General features: G+C 47.7%; 1 protein-coding gene across 1 annotated transcript in view; it reads right to left on the reverse strand.

Annotated features, from left to right (window-relative positions):
- Positions 1–21640, reverse strand: part of ccdc33 (coiled-coil domain containing 33) — a 218295-nt gene that overhangs the window by 134301 nt on the left and 62354 nt on the right. The window contains exon 5 of the mRNA XM_080216251.1: positions 7730–7863. Within this exon, the coding sequence (XP_080072377.1) occupies positions 7730–7863 (134 nt within the window). The remainder of the gene's footprint in view (positions 1–7729; positions 7864–21640) is intronic.

Genomic DNA, 21640 nt, shown 5'->3' on the forward strand with positions numbered 1-21640 from the left:
GTGGGTTTCCTCCGGGTGCTCTGGTTTCCTCTCAGTCTGAAAGACGTGCTGGTTAGGTGCATTGGCCGTGCTAAATTCTCCCTCAGTCACCGGAGTGTGGTGGCTAGGGGATTTTCACAGTAACTTAACTGCAGTGGTAATGTAAGCCAACTTGTGACACTAAACTTCCAACTTTTTTTCACAATGAATCTTTTGTTAGAGATGTTTCGCTTGGTTGGGGAGTCTCGAACCAGGGGACACAATTTGGAAATAAAGGGAGTCTTAGGACTGAGATGAGGAGAGATTTCTTGACACAGAGGGTTGTGAGCCTGTGGAAAGCTCCACCCCAGTCACCGAGTGTGTTTGAGGCAGAGATTGACAGGTTTCTGATTCACTATAAAGTGAAGGGTTACAGGGATAATGGGTATAAAAGGCATTGAGGTGACCAATCAGCTCTGATCATATTGAATGGGGAAGCAAGCCTGATGGGCTGAATGGCCTCTTCCTGTTCCAACGCCATGAATTTCACCTCCCCATTACAGTAAGACCCACAATTTGGGAAGAAAAATGTTGTTCAATGTGAAATAAAAACAGAAGATACCGGAAAACTCAACAGGTTTGGCTGCATCTGTCGTGAGGGGGAGAGAGAGAGAGAACATTTTGAGTTTCTGTAACTCTTCTTCAGAGCTAAAGAGAGATAGAAATGTGAAAGGTTTTATGCTGTTGAAAAGTAGAATGTCAGGGTTCAGTTGGGGTCAGGAATGATTAAAAACAAAGATATCGTGGAACACAAGGCAAATGGAGTGGGATTGATAATATTAAAGGTTAAAGCTTTATAGTTCAGAGTAGGTGTTAATAGCAGAATAAAGGTCAGCACTGTCTGAAAGCGAAATAGCAGAATGTGTTAATGGTTGAATAAAGGTCAGCACTGTCTGAAGGCAAAGTAGCAGAGTGTGTTAATGGAAGAAATCGATCAATGCTGTCTGAAAGCAAATACAAACCTCGATGACTCTATGACAATGACAAGGATTAAATGTATTGTGATAAGCAAAGTCCACAGATACTGGTGCAACACTGATTTTTCATTCTCCCAGTATAAACCCCATCAGTAAAACGAGCACCACAACTAATCTCACCAATCTCCAAATGAGCCCCAGGAGGTTAAAATTTCCCCCAAGGCACCGATCTAAACCTATTCACCAGGCACACCAGGGGAAGATTAAAAGTGGACTCACACACTCCAATCTCTTTAACTTAGTGAATGGAAGACTCCTCCACTTCCACTTACCTGCCTCATTGTGCAGGGGTGAGGGGTGGGGGCAGGGAAGGGGGCAGTTTCATATCTAGAGTGTGCAGTCAAACCTACTCCCTAACCTTAATGTCAAAAGTAGGGAAAGGACAATGTATTTCCCAGAGCAAATCCCCCTAATCTGCACATCCTGGGACACTAAGGGGCAATTTAGCATGGCCAATCCATCCAACCCCCACACCTTTGGACACTAAGGGGCAATTTAGCATTGCCAATCCACCTAACCCACACATCTTTGGATTGTGGGCAGAAACCAGAGCACCCAGAGGAAACCCACGCAGGCATAAGGAGGATAGATTCCGCACAGTGACCCAAGCCGGGAATCGAACCTGGGTCCCTGGCTCTGTGAGGCAGCAGTGCTAACCACTGTGCCACCGTACCAAAGGAGCTCGGGTCTTTATCTTGCATTTTCTGTAGATAGAGACCTGGAGCAGAGTATCAGCTGGCATTAAACACCTGATAGGTTTCTGCAACAGCAGAATGTTATTTATCGTACAACACACGGCCTGTGCAAGCTGACCTTTAATGGGTTTTGTAACCTTAATATCCTCCCGTGTGAGAGAGCTGTGTGGCAGCCAGCGTCAGAATAGAGCTGTTGATGGTGAAGTGTTGATACTCTCCCCCCACCCCCCACCCCCTCCCCCCTCTCAATAACCATGCACAGAGAGGCAGCCATCCCCTACTTCACTCTCACTCTCATTAGCATCCAGATGTGCCGGTCCTGTTACAGAGCAGCCTATAATCACACTGCCAATCTCACCTTTCCTCCTCTCGTAATTAGCAGCCAGATGACAAAACCGTTCCATATCCCCCCACCGCACCCCCCCCCCAACCCCCCCGCAACCACCCTCCCCTCCCCCCTGCTCGCAAATTGGAGCACTTTCACAAGAACTAATGTATTTAGCTGCAATCAGCTGTCGGACGTTAAGTGCCCCCATCATGTTGTACAGACAGTTGCATAATGCGCTGATTGTGATGGGAGTCAGTGACAGTGCCGATCTCAACACCCCCCCCCCCAACACACACACCACCCCTCCCCCCACAACGTCACCAATTTCCAAACATGGAAAAAGCTGCATCAACGAGTGACACCCTCCCCACACCTACACTGAGGCTCACACTTTCATTAGAATCGCTACAGTGCACAGGAGGAGGCCATTCGGCCTATCAAGCCTGTACTGACAACAATCCCACACAGGCCCTATCCCCATAACTCCATGTACTTACCCTGCTAATCCCCCTGAAACTAAGGGGCAATTTAGCATGGCCAATCCACCTAACCTGCACATCTTGGGACACTAAGGGGCAACTTAGCACGGCCAATCCACCTAACCCGCACATCTTTGGATACTAAGGGGCAATTTAGCATGGCCAATCTACCTAACCTACACATCTTGGGACACTAATGACCAATCCACCTAACCAGCACAACTTTGGACATTAAGGGGTTACTTAGCATGGCCTATCCACCTATCCTACATATCTTTGGACACCAAGGGGCAATTTAGCATGGCCAATCCATCTAGCCTCTAATTGAGAGATATGGGGAGCTAATGGATAAATGGAATCGAAGCCATGATATTATTGAAAGGCAGAACAAGCTCGATGGGCTGAATGTCCCACTCCTGCTCCTGTTTCTTGAAAAATCCTGTGGCCCAGATTCACTTTGTGACACGTATTTCTGCTGCTTCGATGCGTTGGTGCAATGTTTGAATGGTAAACCAGGCACAGGAACAACCTTTCTACCCACTCCTGCATTGCTTCAAACTCATACAGAATATCTCAGCCGGGGTTTCCCACGTCCTGTACTCCTTCTGAGTGGACCTTCCCATTTTTTAAAAATTCACTCTTGGGATAGGACCATTCTGTCAAAGTCAGAATGCATTGCCCATCTCTAATATTGCTCAAGAAGGCTGCGTAGGTTCAATGGAGCCTTTGAGTTGCTGCAGTGTCAAAAGGTACACACAGTGTCATCAGCACTGGAGGGAGCGGATGTTGGCGGTGGAGTGCCAATCATGAGTCCTGGGTGGCATCGAGCTCCTCCTGTATCATTGGAGCTGCTCCCATCCAGGCAAGCGGGGGACATTCCATCACACTCTTGACTCGTGCCTTGTTGATGGTGGACGGACTTTGGCAGGGTGGTGGTGGTGGTGGGGGGGGACGGTCAGGAGATGGGTTACTGGCCGCAGGATTTCCCCAACCTCTGACCTGCTCGTGCGAGATTTATCCGGCTGGTCTCACTCTCTGCATCCAGATCATCCCACTGTCCCTGGCACCAAGGGTCTGGAAATTTGTGAGTGAGTATGTGGGCTGGGGAATGAGGTGTCAAACTGTGCCTTCTGACTGCTGGCTGTAATGCAAGTGAATCGATTGCTTTGAGAAGTGGGAGTGCTCTCTGAATACACAATGATTGCACAGCGCACTCCTTTATAGTACGTCTGGGCAACGGTCTTTGTTTAAAATGACGCCTGAGTGGTATCATACAATTGGAAATAAGCTCCAGCATCGCTGTACATTCATCCCTCAGTCTTTCTGTTTAAATATCAGGATAGCATTTGTTGATTTAGAAGCTATGAGTCCTCAAAATAACTCTAGTGTGCGCTTTGAAATTCGCTGCCCTTTCGCCTGCTGAGCACCCCATTCACCACCTATTCACTCAAAAGAATCCCTCACAGTACAGGAACGGCCATTCAGCCCATCGAGCCTGCACCTACAACAATCCTACCAAGGCCCTATCCCCATAACCCCATATATTTACCCAACTAATCTCCCCGACGCTCTGGTAATTTAGCACGGCCGATCCACCTAACCCGCACATCTTTGGAGTGTGGGAGGAAACCCACACAGACACAGGGAGAATGTGCAAACCCAACACAGACAGTGACCCGAGGCTGGAACTGAACCCAGGTCCCTAGCGCAGTGAGGCAGCAGTGCTAACCACTGTGCCACCGTGACCTTGGAGTCACATGTAGGCCGGACCAGTCCCATCCCAGTAACCTCACATATTTACCCTTCGAATCCCCCTGACAGATAGGGGCAATTTATCATGACCAATCAACCTAAACCGCACATTTTTGGTGGGGGGACTGGAGCACCTGGAGGAAACCCACGCAGACACGGCGAGAAGGTGCAGACTCCACACAGTGACCCAAGCCGGGAATCGAACCTGGGACCCTAGCACAGCGAGGCAGCAGTGCTAACCACTGGGCCACCATGCCGCAACGTGGGTAACTCATTTAAAAAAAAAGCCCTCTAAAATGTTTTGCAAGCTCACTCAGTTCAAGGGCAATTAGGGAAGGGCAATAAATTCTGGCCCACATCCCCTGAATGAACGAAAAAAAAGAGAAGTGAAGGAAAGGTGTGGCTGAAGAACATTGGGATAAATTTGGAATTGAAATAGAGAGAGAGAGAGATGACAAATACATTTGAGAAAACACAGAGATAATAATGACAGATCTAATGTTAGAAAATTAAATTCTTCAAAAGAAGCATTCAAGGGTCATTTAAATTCCAGTCAGCTGTTTAACGGGTTGAATGGAAAGAATTTGGGGTAATTAGAAATTGTGGGCCCCAGTCGCTCGAGTAAACCAATCGGGGAGTGAGCTGAGCCATCAATATCTGCCTTTGAGACAAGCAGACGATCAATACACATCAATGATGCATCAGCGCGAGGTCTAACTCTGCTTCTCGGTGACATTCTATCCAACAGAATCGGCACATTGCCAGGTATACGGCCATCACATCCAGATGGAAATTATAAACCGACAATACGTTCACCTAAATAACATCCCCAGCCCGGCCGCCAGGCCCAACTCCAGCCCTGCCGCTAGGCCCAACCCCAGCCCCGCCGCCAGGCCCAACCCCCAGCCCCGCCGCCAGGCCCAACCCCCAGCCCCGCCGCCAGGCCCAACCCCCGGCCCTACCCCCAGCCCCGCCGCTAGGCCCAACTCCAGCCCTGCCACCAGGCCCAACCCCCGGCCCCGCCGCCAGGCCCAACCCCCAGCCCCGCCGCCAGGCCCAACCCCCGGCCCAACCCCCAGCCCCGCCGCCAGGCCCTACCCCCAGCCCCGCCGCCAGGCCCAACCCCCAGCCCCGCCGCCAGGCCCTACCCCCAGCCCCGCCGCCAGGCCCTACCCCCAGCCCCGCCGCTAGGCCCTACCCCCAGCCCCGCCGCCAGGCCCTACCCCCAGCCCCGCCACTAGGCCCTACCTCCAGTTCTGCCAACAGGCTCTGCCTTGGCAATAGGTTCCAGCCCTGCCACCTGGTCCCAGCCCAGCCCTGCTATGAGGCTCCAACCCTGCCACTAGACCCCAGCCCAGCTCTGCCTCCCCAGGCTCCAGCCCAGCCACGGGGTCCTAGCCCTTGCCCCTGCCACTAGGCCCCAACCTTGCCAGTAGGCCCCAGCCCAGGGCTGCCACTAGGCTCTTGCCCTGCTCCAAGCCACAGCCCCGTTTCATGATCTCTCACGTGCTTCAGGGGAATCTGTTCCTTGCAAAAAATATTTTCAGCTTGATAGGCACTAGCAGATTTGTAAAGTGTGTTTTTCAGTCAAGGTGTGTCACTGATCCAATACCATCCTGACACCTTCCTTTATTTTCATCACCCTAAAGTTTAACGTTTTTTTAAATCAGTGTCACAAGTAGCCTATAGGTCTGGAGTCACAGGTAGGTCAGAGCAGGTAAGGACGGTAGATTTCCTTCCCTAAAAGACATTACTGAATCAGATTTGTTTTTCTGACAATGGTTTCATGGTCATCAGGTGATTCTTAATTCCAGCTAGTTTTTATTGAATTCAAATTCCACCATCTGCCCCCGTGGTGGGATTCGAACCCAGGTCCCCAGGACATTAGCTGAGTTTCTGGATTAATAGTCTAGTGATAATACCACCAGGCCATCGCCTTCCTTGAAGCAAGACCTCACTGCTCCTATACTCAAATCCGCTTACAATAAAGGCTAACATTCCATTAGCCTTCCGAATAGCTAACCGCACCTTCAGGCTCACCATCAGTGACTAACAGAGAAGGAAAGCCAGGTCTCTTTGTACATCTACACAATTCTCAAATTTCTTACCATGTGGCCATCCTGAGGTTGTGAAAAATCCAAAAGTTTTTTATTTAGTGCTTTGTAAAATAATAAGCTCCTGATTTCATGGTATGTATTAATGATGTGGAGATGCCGGTGTTGGACTGGGGTAAACACAGTAAGAAGTCTGACAACACCAGGTTTAAGTCCAACCGATTTATTTGATAGTAAACTCGCAAGCTTTCGAAGGGGCAAACCTCGAAAACTTGTGAGTTTACTATCAAATAAATCGGTTGGACTTAAACCTGGTGTTGTCAGACTTCTTAATGTATTAATGAGACAAATTAGTTATTCATTCAGAAGCCTAATCGCAACATTCCTCTGCAAACTAGTGAACGGCTTACTGGGATTTATCGTACAATTTAAATCCAACCCACATGATCCTATTTCTATTTCTTTGTGGCTTTTTTCCCCCAATTACATAACTCTACAGCATCCTCTGTCACACCGACACTATAGTTGCGAAAGCCCACCTCAGGAGGTTAAGGAAATTTGGCATGTCCACTCCAACCCTCACCAATTTTTACAGATCCACCAAAGAAAGCATCCTTTCCAGATGTATCGCAGCTTGGTATGGGCTCCTGCTCTGACCAAGACCGCAAGAAACTACAAAAGGTTGTGAATAAAGCCCAGTCCATCAGGCAAACCAGCCTCCCGACTCCATCTACACTTCCTGCTGCCTCGGCAAAGCAGCCAGCACAATCAAGGACCCAACATACCCGGGGACATTCTCTCTTCCATCAGAGTAAAAAGAACAGCTCCTTCCCTGGTGCCAACAGACTTTACCTTAAAGTCTCAATTTCCAAACATTATCTTGTAATTGTATCTTTGTCTATATGTACAGTGTTTGCGAAACCTGCCTCTCCACTCACCTGAAGAAGGAGCAGTGCTTCAGAAACTCGTGATTCCAACTAAACATGTTGGATTCTAAACTGGTGCTGTGAGGCTCCTTATGGTATCAGACTTTTGAATGGACTTACCTCGCATTAAGTTGATCTTTCTCTACACTCTAGCTGACTGTAACACTACATTCTGCACCTCACCTTTCCTTCTCTGCTTTGTCTGTATAGTGTGCAAGAAACAATACCTTTCACTGTATACTAATACACGGGACAATAATAAATCAAATGAAATCACTCCTTCTGCTCAGAGACCATTGGAAGACGTGATGGGAGCCCCAGTCAGAGGGCTGGGCAAAGGCTTCTACAAAGCTAATTCCCTGGTGACTGAGGGGGTGCCGGACTCTCGGGAGACCCGAACCATCAAAATCAGGAGCTAAGATGGGTTTAGAATAAAGATTCCGATTTATAAGATGTGGAAGCAATGTGCAAGGAGCTAATCCGAGGGCTGGGAATCTCACCTTCATCCCTGGCCTTCTCCTCATCTATCTCCACGGTTACCTTCTCTTCCCAGGATGGTGAGTGTGTCGGCAGCACGCTGGCGTGGGTAACACCCTGAGCTCTCTGCTGTTTCTCGACATCCGTTCCGCTTTTACTGTGGGAGAGAGACAAGATTGCATCAGAATTCACGTGTGAAGACTTGGCCCCCAGGATGAAAGGAAGGTGATGGTATAGTGATAATGGGTGGAATTTTCCAGCCACGCTTGCTTCATAACCGGAAAATCCCTTTGTACGGTCTGCCCCCTCCCCCTCCGCCCACAACAACTGCCCCCACCCCCATGGTGAGTGGAATGGGAACATTCTCCCCATGCGTCTTTGCCAATGTTACTTTGAATGGCTGAGTGGGTTAGCACTGCTGCCTCACAGCAGCAGGGATCCGGGTTCAATTCCCCGCTTGGGTCACTGTCTGCACATTCTCCCCATGTCTGCGTGGGTTTCCTCCAGGTGCTCCGGTTTCCTCCCACAGTCCAAAGATTAGGTTGATTGACCATTGTAAGTTGTCCCTTAGTGAGGAGGGATTAGCAGAGTAAATAGGCAGGGTTAGGGGGATAGGGCCTGGGTGGGATTGTTGTCAGTGCAGGCTCGATGGGCTGAATAGCCTCCTCCTGCACTTTAGGGATCGTATGATTCTCAATTGCCCCCCTAGTGTCGGGGAGGCCGGCAGGGTAAATATGTGGGGTTATGTGAATAGGACCTTGATGGGAAATGCCAAATGCCTCCTTCTTCACTATAGGGATTCTATGTTTCTCTTCTGGACATTGAACGGAATGGGGGCTGACAGTCAAACTCCAGTACTCTGCAAAAATAACATACCACTCATGATCCTTGAACAGATTCTATCAGAAACTCACACATCCCTTGGCCAGAGTGTGAGGAGGAGGGAGGGACACAACTAGACAATGTAAACGGCACATCGAGACCCCACACCACAGAACTGGATTCGAATGAGCTTCCAGCACCTACTGTCAGAGGACGTAACGGCAAAGCATTCAGCCTCAAGTAATAAATATTGTTTTCCTCTTAAGGAATGGTGAAAGAGTGCGATAAATATGTCACGTCCTGTTCTCATCTCCCCTCTCCAAAGCCTCATTTAAACACATCTCTCTGCTGGGTTGAGGCAACAGTGCACGAACGTACTCCAAATGTCACCCCATGCATTCGCAACCTCTCCGTGCCTTTCATCCAAGAGAGATTGACTGGCGTAAAGCCACAATTAAACAGGATCTGACAATGACAGCCACTTGCATTGAGAGTACCCTAATCTAATAAACTGCCCCGAAGGCACTTCAGTGGAGCATTACCAGACAGAGTGTGGCACCAAGCTACACACCGAGATATTTAGAACACGCAACTGAAAGCTTGGCCAACGAGGTGGGTTTGAGGGGATAGGTTAAAGGAATGATTGCCGATGGACTGTCACCCCCATACCATTCAACATCCAAGAGAAGCATAGAATCCCTACAGGCCATTTGGCCCCTCAAGCCTGCACTGCCAACCACCCCACCCAGGCCCTATTTCCATAACCCCACATATTTACCCTGCGCGCGCGCCCCCCCCGACACGAAAGGACAACTTACCATGGACAATCAACCTAATCTTTGGACTGTGGAAGGAAACCCAGTAAGAAGTTAACACCAAGTTCAAGTCCAACAGGTTTATTTGTAACAAATGCCACTAGCTTTTGGAACTGGCTGTTCCTTCGTCAGGTGGGTGGGAGTTCTGATCACAAACAGGGCATATAAAGGCACAAACTCAATTCACATGAATAATAATTGGAGTGCGAGTCTTTAGAGCTAATCAAGTCTTAAAGGTACAGACAATGTGTGGAAACCCACGCAGACATGGGGAGAATGTGCAGACTCCACGCAGACAGTGACCCGAGGCCGGAATCGAACCTGGCTCCCTGGTGCCTTGAGGCAGCAGTGTTAACCACTGTGCTGCCCTTGGTCATTTAGCACGGCCAATCCACCTAACACAGTATCTCAGAATTGTTACGGTGCACAAGGGGGACATTTGGCCCATCCTCTGCAATTCTATCACCCCGTCCACCATGGAATCGGAGCAGGTGAGGGGCGGACAATGGTAACCTTCGTTGACCTCGGGCAGGAATTTCTGGTCTCGCTCGAGCGAGGCTGGAAAAACTGCCCACTGGGGCCGCACCAGCTCTCAAACCAGCATCATGACTTACCTCCATTCTCCTGCCTTTCCCCCGTATCCCTGCACTTTGTTTCTATTCAAATAATCATCCAATGTCCTTTTAAATGCCTCCACCACACTCCCAGGCAGCTCATTCCAGACCCCAACCACTTGCCGCGTGATAAAGATTTTTCTCACATTACCTCTTTTGCGAATCACTTGAACTCTGTGCCCCTCTGTTCCCAATCCTTCCACAAATGGGAACAGTTTCTCCCTCTCTACTCTGTCCAAACTCTCTTCACAATTTTGAATGTCTCGATCAAGTGTCCTTTCAGCCTTCTCTCTCTCCAAGGAGAACAGTCCCAACCTCTCCAATCCATCCTCACCATGGGGGCAGCTTGCCATGGCCAATCAGCCCAATCTACCCATCTTTGGGCATTAAGGGGCAATTGTAACATGGACAATTCACCTAACCTGCACAACTTTGGACACCAAGGGGCAATTTAGTATGGCCAACGCCCCAATATACACAACTTTGGACACCAAGGGGCAATTTAGTATGGCCAACGCCCCAATATACACAACTTTGGACACCAAGGGGCAGCTTACCATGGCCAAAGATGTGTATAGTGGGACATTGGCCATGCTAACTTGGCCCTTAGTGTAGGTTAGATGGAATAGCCATGGGGGGAAATGTGTGGGGTTGCAGGGATAGGGCAGGGGAGGGGGCTTGGATAAGATACTCTGCCAGAGAGTCGGTGTAGACCCAATGGCCTCTTGCACTATAAGAATTCTATGAGTCAATGATCGGACTGAACAATGAAGAGGCTTGAGGGGCAAACTGTGCTTACATTAGTTGCATTCCTTTGTGAGCCACACAATGAGCATCTTTAGAGCGCATTCGCCTCCACAGGGCTAGAAACGATGAGAAAGAGCCATACGCTGTTATGGGGATAGGGTCTGGGTGGGATTGTGGTCAGTGATGGGCCAAATGGCCTCCTTCTGCACTGTAAGGATTCTAAATTCAATGCTGGGTTGGGACAGGCGGTGGTGGGGGTGGAAAATACTGGATGAATGAGCTAAGAGGATGATCTAATTGTTCATGTGACTTCTGAGTTGCGTTTGAGTCATCACTTTGCTGGAAGGTGCACCCCAGAAGTTATTTCTGCCTCATCCACTTTGTGAACGTTACCCACCCTGGTTAAATCATCTGACCAAAGCATTAGATCACCAGAGAAACTGGAATAAATCCGCAGTAAGAAATTCCATGGGGAATTCCATGTTCTTGGCCAAGCGAGGAACACACACGCATTGGGCAAAACAGATCAGGAAACAGATCTTTATTCCCGACTGTATATAACAGCATTATTTTGATTTGATTTATTATTGTCGCAGCTCCTGGGATACAATGAAAAGTATTGTTTCTTGTACGCTATACAGACAAAGCATACCATTCATAGATTACATAGGGGAGAAGGAAAGGAGAGGGTGCAGAATGTAGTGTTACAGTCATAGCTAGGGTGTAGAGAAAGATCAACTTAGCGCAAGGTAAGTCCATTCAAAAGTCTGACAGCAGCAGGGAAGAAGCTGTTCTTGAGTCGGTTGGTATGTGACCTCAGACTTTTGTATCTTTTTCCCGACAGAATAATAGAATCATAAAATCCCTATATGCAGGAGGCCATTCAGCCCATTGAACATGCATTGACATTGATCCCACCCTGACTTGATCCCTGTAACCCCATATATTTACCCTGGGTAACACTAGGATCAGTTTAGCACGGCCAATCGGCCTAACTTGCACATCTTTCGGACTGTGGGAGGAAACTGGAGCACTCGGAGGAAACCCATGCAGACACGGGGAGAACGTGCGACTCCAGCCAGACAATGACCCAAGCCGGGAATCGAACACTGAGACAGAAGTGGCAACCGCCATGCTGCCCACGAAAGAAGAACATCCGGGGCGTTTGGGGTCCTTAATTATACTGCCTGTTTTCTGAGGCAGCAGGAGGTGTAGACGGAATCGATGGATGGGAGACTGGTTTGACTGATAGTTAGTGATTAGGAATAGCAGGAAGGATAGACCATTCGGCCCCTCGAACCTGCCCCATTTCTACCCCAGCTGCACATTGTTTAATATTAATTCTTCCACAGGATGTGGGCATCGCTGGCAGGGCCAATATTTGTTGCCCATCTCTAATTGCCCCTTGAACTGGGTGGTTTGCATGGCCATTTCACAGAGTAATTAAGAATCACACATACTGATCTGAAATCACACCAGGTTCAATTCCTGTCTTCGGTGACCGTCTGTGTGGAGTCTGCATGTTCTCCCCATATCTGCGTGGGTTTCTTCCGCGTGCTCTGGTTTCTTCCCACACGCCAAAGATGTGCAGGTTAGGTGGATTGACTATGTCAAATTGCCTCTTAGTGTCCAATGATGTGCAGGTTAGGTGGATTGGCCATGTTAAATTGCCTCTTAGTGTCCAAAGATGTGCAGGTTAGGTGGGTCGGCCATGTTAAATATACAGAGTTATGGGAACAGGGTGGGGGTTTGGGCCAAGGCAAGATGCTCTGTTGGAGAGATGGTGCAGAGTCCACGGTGCTGGACAGCCTCCTTCTGCACTGTTGGGATTCAATGGTCCTAATTCCAATTCCACTAGCTGTGTTGGGACAATTTGAACCCACGTCCCCAGAGTTCCTGAGTCTCCGAATTTCTAGTCCAATAATGTTCCCATTATGCCACCATCTCTCTCACTGTCCCAATCCACTCCCTGTACCCACTGATTCCCGAGAGGTCAAAACTCTCTCGATCTCAGTTTTGGATAAACTCCAACATAAAGCACCTATATGGTAGACAAGGCCAAAGATCCACAATTCCTAAAGTTCATTTTGCATCCTCTGACATCCCAAAATGTTCCATCGTCAATCTGGCACTTATGAAGTACAGTCAGTGTGTAAGGTAGGAGGTGGTTACCGCAATGCAATAGCAGCCAGAATAATCTGTATTTAGTGATGTTAGCTGAGGGATGGCGATTTGGGTTGGAAACTGGGGAGAACTTCCCCCGCTCCTCTTTGGAATAGAAATTCTCCTGCCGAGAGCACAGAAGGGAGTTGAGAGCTTCTTTTAAGGTGCAACATCACTGACAGTGCTGCACTCCCTCAGCACTGCATAGAGGCATCAGTAATCCCGTCAAGGGTGGGACTGGGGTCTTGAACCCACAACTTTGTAAATCAGGGCCCCAGTTTGTGCCATTCTCTCTTCCACCTTCTTCCGTCGGGAATAAGATAGCACTGAGGTCACGTACCAACCAATTCAAGAGCAGCTTCTTCCCTGCTGCCATCAGACTTTTGAAAGGACCTATCTTATATTAACTTGATCTTTCTCTACACCCTGGCCATGTTGCAGCTTTGTAGAACCTTAGTGAGGCCACACTTGGAATATAGTGTTCAATTCAGGTCGCCACACTACCAGAAGGATGTGGAGACTTTGGAGGGGATACCGGGATGCTGCCTGGTATGGAGGGCATTAGCTATGAGGAGAGGTTGGAGAAATTTGGTTTGTTCTCACTGGAGTGACAGAGGTTGAGGGGCGACCTGATAGAAGTCTAAAAGATTATGAGAGGCAGGGGCAGAGACGATAGTCAGAAGCTTTTGCCCAGGGTGGAAGAGTCAATTACTAGGGGCATAGGTTTAAGGGGTGAGGGGCAAGGTTGAAAGATGATGTACGAGGCAATTTTTTTTACACAGAGGGTGGTGGGTGCCTGGAACTCGTTGCCAGGGGAGTTGGTGGAAGCGGATTCGATAGTGATTTTTAAGGGGCATCTGGACAAACACATGAATGAGATGGGAATAGATGGATATGGTCCCCGGAAGGGTAGGGGGTTTTAATTCAGACGGGCAGCATGGTTGGTGCAGGTTTGGAGGGCCGAAGGGTCTGTTCCTGTGCTGTAATTTTCTTTGTTCTATGACTGTAACACTACATTCTGCTCTCCTTTCCTTCTCCCTGATGTATTCTATGAACGGAATGCTTTGTCTGTATGGCGTGCAAGAAATTCATTGTATACCAATACATGTGATAGTAATAAATCAAACCAATATCTGAGGACTGGGTAACACTGGCCCCTGAAGACAGGTCAAGGAACCAGTTTCCTTATCTTAATGCTGGAATCTGAAACAAAAGCAGAAAACGCTCTAAAATCTCAGCAGGTCTGACAGCATCTGTGGAGAGAGAAACAGCCAATTTTTAGTCCGGGTGACCCTTTGTCAGAGCTGGCCCCCTATCTTGGGCTGACAAGGTGGCACAGTGGTTAGCACTGCTGCCTCTCAGTGCCAGGGACCTGGGTTTCAATTCCCAGTTTGGGTCACTGATTGTGCAGAGTCTGCATGTTCTGCCCATGTCTGCGTGGGTTTCCTCCACGTGCTCCAGTTTCCTCCCACAGTCTGAAAGACGTGCTGGTTAGGTGCATTGACCATGCTGAATTCTCCCTTAGTGTACCCTGAACAGGTGCCGCAGTGTGGCAACTGGGGGATTTTCACAGTAACTTCATTGCAGTGTTAATGTAAGCCTACTTGTGATACTAATCAATAAACTCAAACAACCTTGCTCTCTATGTATTAGCTCCATCGGAACAGACACAGAATAACAGGCAATTTTTCAGTTCTTTAAAAACAGACTCACAACATATTGCAAACATAATTCCCAGCAAGTTACACCAAGCCTAAGGCTGCATAATAGGATTTAAAAAGGGGGCACTCAAGTGCGACATTGCGAATATAAAATGTGGTGCTGAATGGGAATGAGGCCAGTGTGTTTGTGTTGCAGAAGATTTCAGTTCACAAGTTAATGATGCATCTGGCATTACAAGTCTCGATGACATTTAAAATTGGATTGAAGCCGCTCTGATTAATTTTACTTTCATGTTCAAAGTAACCTGTAACCATCCTTCAAGAAAAATATGACCTCTGTCTTGAGAGGCTGAAGACTGGAGGGAGGTGCAGTGGCACAGTGGTTAGTACTACTGCCTCATAGCACCAGGGACGCTGGTTCAATTCTTGCCTTGGGTGACTGTCTGTGTGGAGTCTGCACATTCTCCCTGTGTTAGCACACAAACATGTGTAGGTTAGGTGGATTGGCCATGCTAAATTGCCCCTTAGTGTACAAAGATGTGCAGGTTAGGGAGATTGGCCATGTTAAATTGTTCTTCAAATCCAAAGATGTGCAGGTTAGGTGGATTGGCCAAGCTAAATTATCCCTTAGTGTCCAAAAATGTGCAAGTCAGGTGGATTGGCCATGCTAAATTGCCCCTTAGTGTACAAAGATGTGCAAGTTAGATGGATTGGCCATGGTAAATTGACCCTAGTGTCAGGTGGTTAGTAGGGTAAATAAGTAGGATTATGGGGACTGTGGTCTATGTGGACTGATTGGCTTCCTCCTGCACTGTAGGGATTGTAATGATTCTCCCTGTATCTGCGGGGGCTTCCTCCGGGTGCTCCGGTTTCCTCATACACAGTCCGAAAGATGTTCTGGACAGGCGCCGGAGTGTGGCGACTAGGGGAATTTCACAGCAACTTTATTGTAGTGTTAATGTAAGCCTTACTTGTGACGCGAATAAATAAACTGGAAGTCAGCTTTAATTTTAAATGGCCTCTTTCTGCACTGGAGGGATTCTACGATTACACGATGATGATTCCACAAAGACAGACTCATTGACTAAGGCTTGTTGAGTCGTTGCTAATTGGATTCGCTCCAAGTTTTACTCCGGCTACTGGAAAGAAATACTTTACTGGAACGGTGTCAAACACTTAAACAATCAGAATTTAACTCGGGTCGCAGGAAGCCAACATTCAGACGGACATTTCAATTAAAAAAAAAGGTTGAATTCCACCTGGTGCGAGCACTAAACCAACTGAAAGATGTCCCTTAAAAAAGCCAACTGGGTCTCCCATCCCCGGGAACCATCCTTCCGGCCTCTGTCGAGGCTTTGTTCTTTCCTTGAGCATCAAACTTCCCGTCCGCCATTTAATTATCACGAGACGGTGAGACCTGCTGTTGCGAGGGATGCACGAGGCGTTTGTCGACGGAGCAGGAATTACCATAACAAATCCATTCGGTGATTCCAAGTCCTCTCCCTACACGGGATGAATAATGGATGTCCTCGTCTCCTCGTGACCTTGTACACAGCAGCCCACTACCCTGTCTCACTCACACACACACACACACACACACACACACACACACATCTATATATATGTATATATATATATTTTATATATGTGTGTGTGTGCTTTATATTAAAAAAAAGACTACTTGGTTCAATTAAATTTCACTTGAGTGTGCCTCAGAAGGATTTATCTCTTTCCTTTCTTTCTAAGCTGCCCCCTGGGGCTGCGATTTGTAATGTTTTCTGGCACCTGTTTCGAGAAAGCAATGATTGCATTCAGAAAAAGAGCCACACCGCTGAAAGATTTATGAGAGTTTGTGCATTGTTAAAAATTCATGATCGGCAGCAAGCTGCATCAAAGCGCCGATTTCATCAAATTCCAACCCAGGGGCGGCTCTCCACTTTCCCAGAGCAAACCTCTCAAATTAACCCAACCAAAGGGGGGGGAAAAAAACCTTCACTCGCATCTTCTCCAAATTACGCCCACTGCTGAAATGACGGGTTAGTTCTTTTAATTAGGGGTACGGGCCAATATGAGATTATCCTCGCTGGAAAGGCTGGCCCTGCGTTTAAACGCAGCATCCAGTGGCACAGTGGTTAATGCCAGGCACCCGGGTTCGATTCCCAGCTTGGGCCACTGTTGGTGTGGAGTTTACCTGTGTCCGCGTGGGGTTTCCTCCCGGTGCTCCGGTTTCCTCCTACAGTCCGAAATACATGCTTGTTAGATGCATTGGCTGTGCTAAATTCTCCCTCAGCGTAGCCCAGCAGGCGCCAGAGTGTGGCGACTAGGAGATTTTCACAGTAACTTCACTGCAATGTTAATACAAGCCTACTTGTGATGCTAATAAATAAACTTGAAACATATTCTTTCTAGCTACATGTTTCTCTTTATCTATCTGTCTCTCTTTACCTATCTATCTGTCTCTCTTTACCAAAAGTGTGTAGGTTAGGTGGATTGGCCATGCTAAATTGCCCCTTAGTGTCTAAAGATGTGTAGGTTAGGTGGATTGGCCATGCTAAATTGCCCCTTAGTGTCTAAAGATGTGTAGGTTAGGTGGATTGGCCATACCAAATTCTCCCAGTGTACCCAAATAGACACTGGAGTGCAGTGACCAGGGGATTTTCACAGTAACTTCATTGCACTACTTGTGACACTAAATAAATAAATTTAGACTCTCTGAATTACTCCAATCTGCTTGATGCTTTAATGAACTTCAGTATAGAGGAAGACAGGGCCACCATTTCTGCACACAGCAAAGTCTGGTTGTATCACAGCTTGGTATGGCTCCTGCTCTGTCCAAGACTGCAAGAAACTACAAAAGGTTGTGAACAAATCCCAGTCCATCACGCAAACCAGCCTCCCATCCATTGACTCTGTCTACACTCCCCGCTGCCTCAGCAAAGCAGCCAGCATAATCAAGGACCCCTCGCACCCCGGACATTCTCTCTTCCACCTACTTCCGTCAGGAAAAAGATACAAAAGTCTGAGGTCACGTATCAACCGACTCAAGAACAGCTTCTTCCCTGCTGTTGTCAGACTTTTGAATGAGCTTACCTTGCATTAAGTTGATCTTTCTCTACACTGTAGCTATGACTGTAACACTACATTCTGCACTCTCTCTCCTTTCCTTCTCTATGAACGGTATGCTTTGTCTGTGTAGTGCAAAAGAAACAATGCTTTTCACTGTATACTAACAATAATAAATCAAATCACGATGCCATAAACCTCAATTAGTGCAGTTTGAGGAAGGAATCCCTTAAAAAAAAAACTATGAAGGAAATTTTGACTGTCCACCTGACCCACCAGGATAGGTAGAGAGAGAATTTATCACTGCAACTCAAAAAAAAAGACATCACTGGCAATGTAGCTCCCCCTCAATACTGTCATCAAAGTTCATGCACAGAGACTTACCACAAACAGCGCTGTGATAGATGGCAAATTCAGTTACAGCTGTGTAAAACTTTAGGTAGGCCGCATTTGTATCGTATGCAGTTCTGGTTGCCACGCTACCAGAAGGATGTGGATGCTTTGGAGAAGATGCAAGGAAGGTTGACCAGGATGTCGCCTGGTCTGGAGGGCTTTAGGTACAAGGAAAGGTCGGATAAACTCGGCTTGTTTTCACTGGAGAGATGGAGACTGAGGGGGAGACCCAAAATGATGAGAGGCACAGATAGGGTGGATAGTCAGAGGCTTTTTCCTCTGTATTGAAAGACAGGGGGATCTCTGTGTACAGGCACACAGGTCACTGAAAGTGGCAATGCAGATGGAGAAGTTAGTCCAGGCGGCATGCTTGCCTTCAGCGACCGGGGTATTGAGTTTAAAAATTGGCAAGTCATGTTGCAGCTTCATAGAACCTTAATTAGGCCGCACTTGGAATACCATGTTCAATTCTGGTGGCCACACTACTAGAAGGACGTGGAGGCTTTGGAGAGGATACAGAAAAGATTTACTAGGATGTTGCCTGGTATTCAGGACACTAGCTGTGAGGAGAGGTTGAAGAAACTTGGTTTGTTCTCACTGGAGCGATGGAGGTTGAGGGGCGACCTGATAGAAGTCTACAAGGTGAGGAGAAGCATGGACAGAGTGGATAGTCAGAAGCTTTTACCCAGGGTGGAAGAGTCAATTACAAGGGGGCATGGGTTTAAAGTGCAAGGGGCAAGGTTTAAAAGGAGATGTACAAGGCAGATTTTTTTATAGAGAGGGTAGCGGGTGCCTGGAACTCACTGCCTGGGGAGGTTGTGGAAGCAGATACAATGGTGACTTTTAAAGGGGCATCTTGACAAATCCATGAGTAGGATGGGAATAGAGGGATATGATCTCCGGAAGGATAGGGGATTTTAGTTCAGTTGGGTAGCATGGTCAGTGCAGGCTTGGAAGGCCTAAAGGCCCTGTTCCTATATCTATGCTGTAGTTTTCTGTGCTCTTTACGTAAAATTAAAGCGTGTGGGATTGAGGCTATCTTGAGATGGACAGAAAGTTGGTTGGCAACAAGAAGCAAAGAGTTGGAATAAAATAGGTCTTCTTCCGATTGGCAGGCAGTGACTAGTGGGGTACCACCGGGATGTATATAAAGACCCCAATTGTTTCACACGTTCTGCTGGTGACTCCCACGCTTTTGGCTCTTACTCTGTCCTGTTAAAGTTGGCAAGTAAGAACAGAATTTACAGCAAGATCCTGACATTGACCCTTGACTGGTAAGGAGGTCAAAGGTTACAGGGAAAAAGCGGGAGAGCGGAGTTGGGAAACATATCAGCCACAATCAAACTCAATGGGCCGAATGGCCCTAATTCTGCCTCTATATCTTGGGGACATTGTCAGGGTTTCAAAGTAACCAACCTTCCGGTTAATGGAATAAAAACAGGAAATGCAAGCTTTCCTCTCTAATGCAGAATAACTCCTCACAAACCCTCGTATCAGGGACACTCTGAAGAAACGTGGAGAGATGCCAGCCGTTTTAATAACTCAAGGGCCAATATTGTTTGACCCAATCCGAGACCACAATACAAGGCTTCGAGCTGCATACGAATGCTGACGTCTGATTTATGAATGGCTGCATTTCACTGGAGTTTATAAACGGTGTCCTATCATGTGGAGATCGGGGGTGAGTGCCAGAGTAACAGGAACCTCGAGCACAATGCACTCCTTTTCATTACAGGCACACAGCATTCTGGTTTAGAAGGATCTATGTCGGGGTGGGGCAGCTTTTCAAAGTTCAAAAGGAAACTGAATCTGAGAACGGGCCTCACGTTTTACACTGCAGGCTGAGGGGGGCGAGAGGGTAAAATTTGCTGATGGATATCATCTAGAATCCAAACCTTTCCTTCCTGTAGGATTCTATATTTACAATACTGGAGTTGCCCGTGAGCTGTCTCGAATTAGGAGCACGGACGTGATGTCTGCTTGCTGCCCCATACTTAAAAGACTATTGCTGTAAATTGGCAAACCCAACTAATCAGCAGTTGACGGAGTTTAACACAGGATCAATTGTAATGGCTTCTACATTTCAGGCTGCAACTCAGTAACATCCTTCCTTTCGCCTTTGCAAGACTGCTTTACATCTGTGACACAATGCACAAGACATACATGTGCATGCTCGTGCACACATATGCACACACACACACACTTATATACACATACAGTCGTGTACAGATACTTTCGTGCACACATTCATAGACTTGTGTGTATACACACGCGCGCACACACGCACACACACACACTTGTATACAAACTCGCGTACACACACACACGCACACACGTACACACACACACACACAGTCGTGCGTGCATATACACACACACACGCAGTCATGTGCATATATACAGACAGAAGTCTGCACTGACTCTCCGACAGAGCATCTTACCCAGGTCCTATCCCCGTAACCCCACATATTTATCCCACTAATTCCCCTAACCAGCACATCTTTGGGCTGTGGGAAGAAACTGGAGCACTCAGGAAACCCACGCAGACACAGAAAGAACGCGCAGACTCCACACAAACAGTAATCCAAGCCGAATCAAACCCGGATCCCTGGCGCTGTGAGGCCGCAGTGCCAACCACTATGCCACCCAACATAGTTCCTTCATTCCTCCAGCACCTGAACTGTATAAACGCTCAAGTGAGAGCCAGCGAGAAACAATTATTCGCAGAGTTGCTCCAATTGCCATCCTCGTCGGAACCTCATCTCCTCAGCAGAGACCTCAGCAGGAGTGTCCGGCTTTGTCCTGCTGCCTTCTCTCTCCGTGAACCTTCAGCGTCCTACCAGTCAGCCTGACCCCCATCCCAATTCCCCTTTCTGGTTCTTCCATCATCCTTTCGGGGCTTCGATCTACCCTAGGCTTACCTCACATTTATCCAAATTATCCTGCATCTGCCATTGACTTGTCCACCCACCCAATCTGTCCAGATCATGCTGAAGGATCTCTGCATCTCGACACAGTTCACCCTCCCACCCAATTTGGTATCATCTGCAAACTTTGAGATGTTACATTTTGTTCCCTCATCTAAATCACTAATATATATTATGAATAGCTGGGGTCCCAGCACCGAACCCTATGGCACCCCACTAGTTGCTGCCTGCCAATTTGAAAAGCACCCATTAATTCCTACTCTTTGTTTCCTCTCTGCCAACCAGTCAAAACCTTGGTCCTTTTTTGTTGAATTTTAAGCTGCTCCCAATCCTCAGACCTATTATTTTTCTTGGCCAGTCTGTTTGCTTCTTCTTCTCTCTAATTTCCTTTGTAAGCTATGGATTGGCCCTCTTACCCATTTTGTGCCAGACCATTGCTGCAGTTCCCCCATGCGTTCCTTGAATGTTTGCCATCGCTTATCCACTGTCAGCCTTTTAAGTAACTCTCCCCAAGGCCAACTCACGCTTCATAGTTTCCTTTATTAAGATTCGGTCTCTGAATCAACTATTTCACTCTTCATCTTGGTAAAAAATGTTGTGGTCGCTCAGACGCTGCACAGCTAGATTGGCAAAGATTCCTTTCTCGTTGCACAGAAGCCAGTCTAAGACGGCCTGAGCCCATTCACCGTATCTCCATGACCCAACGTGCTTCACGACTGAAAATCATTC

Source organism: Carcharhinus amblyrhynchos, chromosome 32 (assembly GCF_965287045.1).
Source record: "Carcharhinus amblyrhynchos chromosome 32, sCarAmb.v2.hapA, whole genome shotgun sequence".
NCBI lineage: Eukaryota > Metazoa > Chordata > Chondrichthyes > Carcharhiniformes > Carcharhinidae > Carcharhinus > Carcharhinus amblyrhynchos.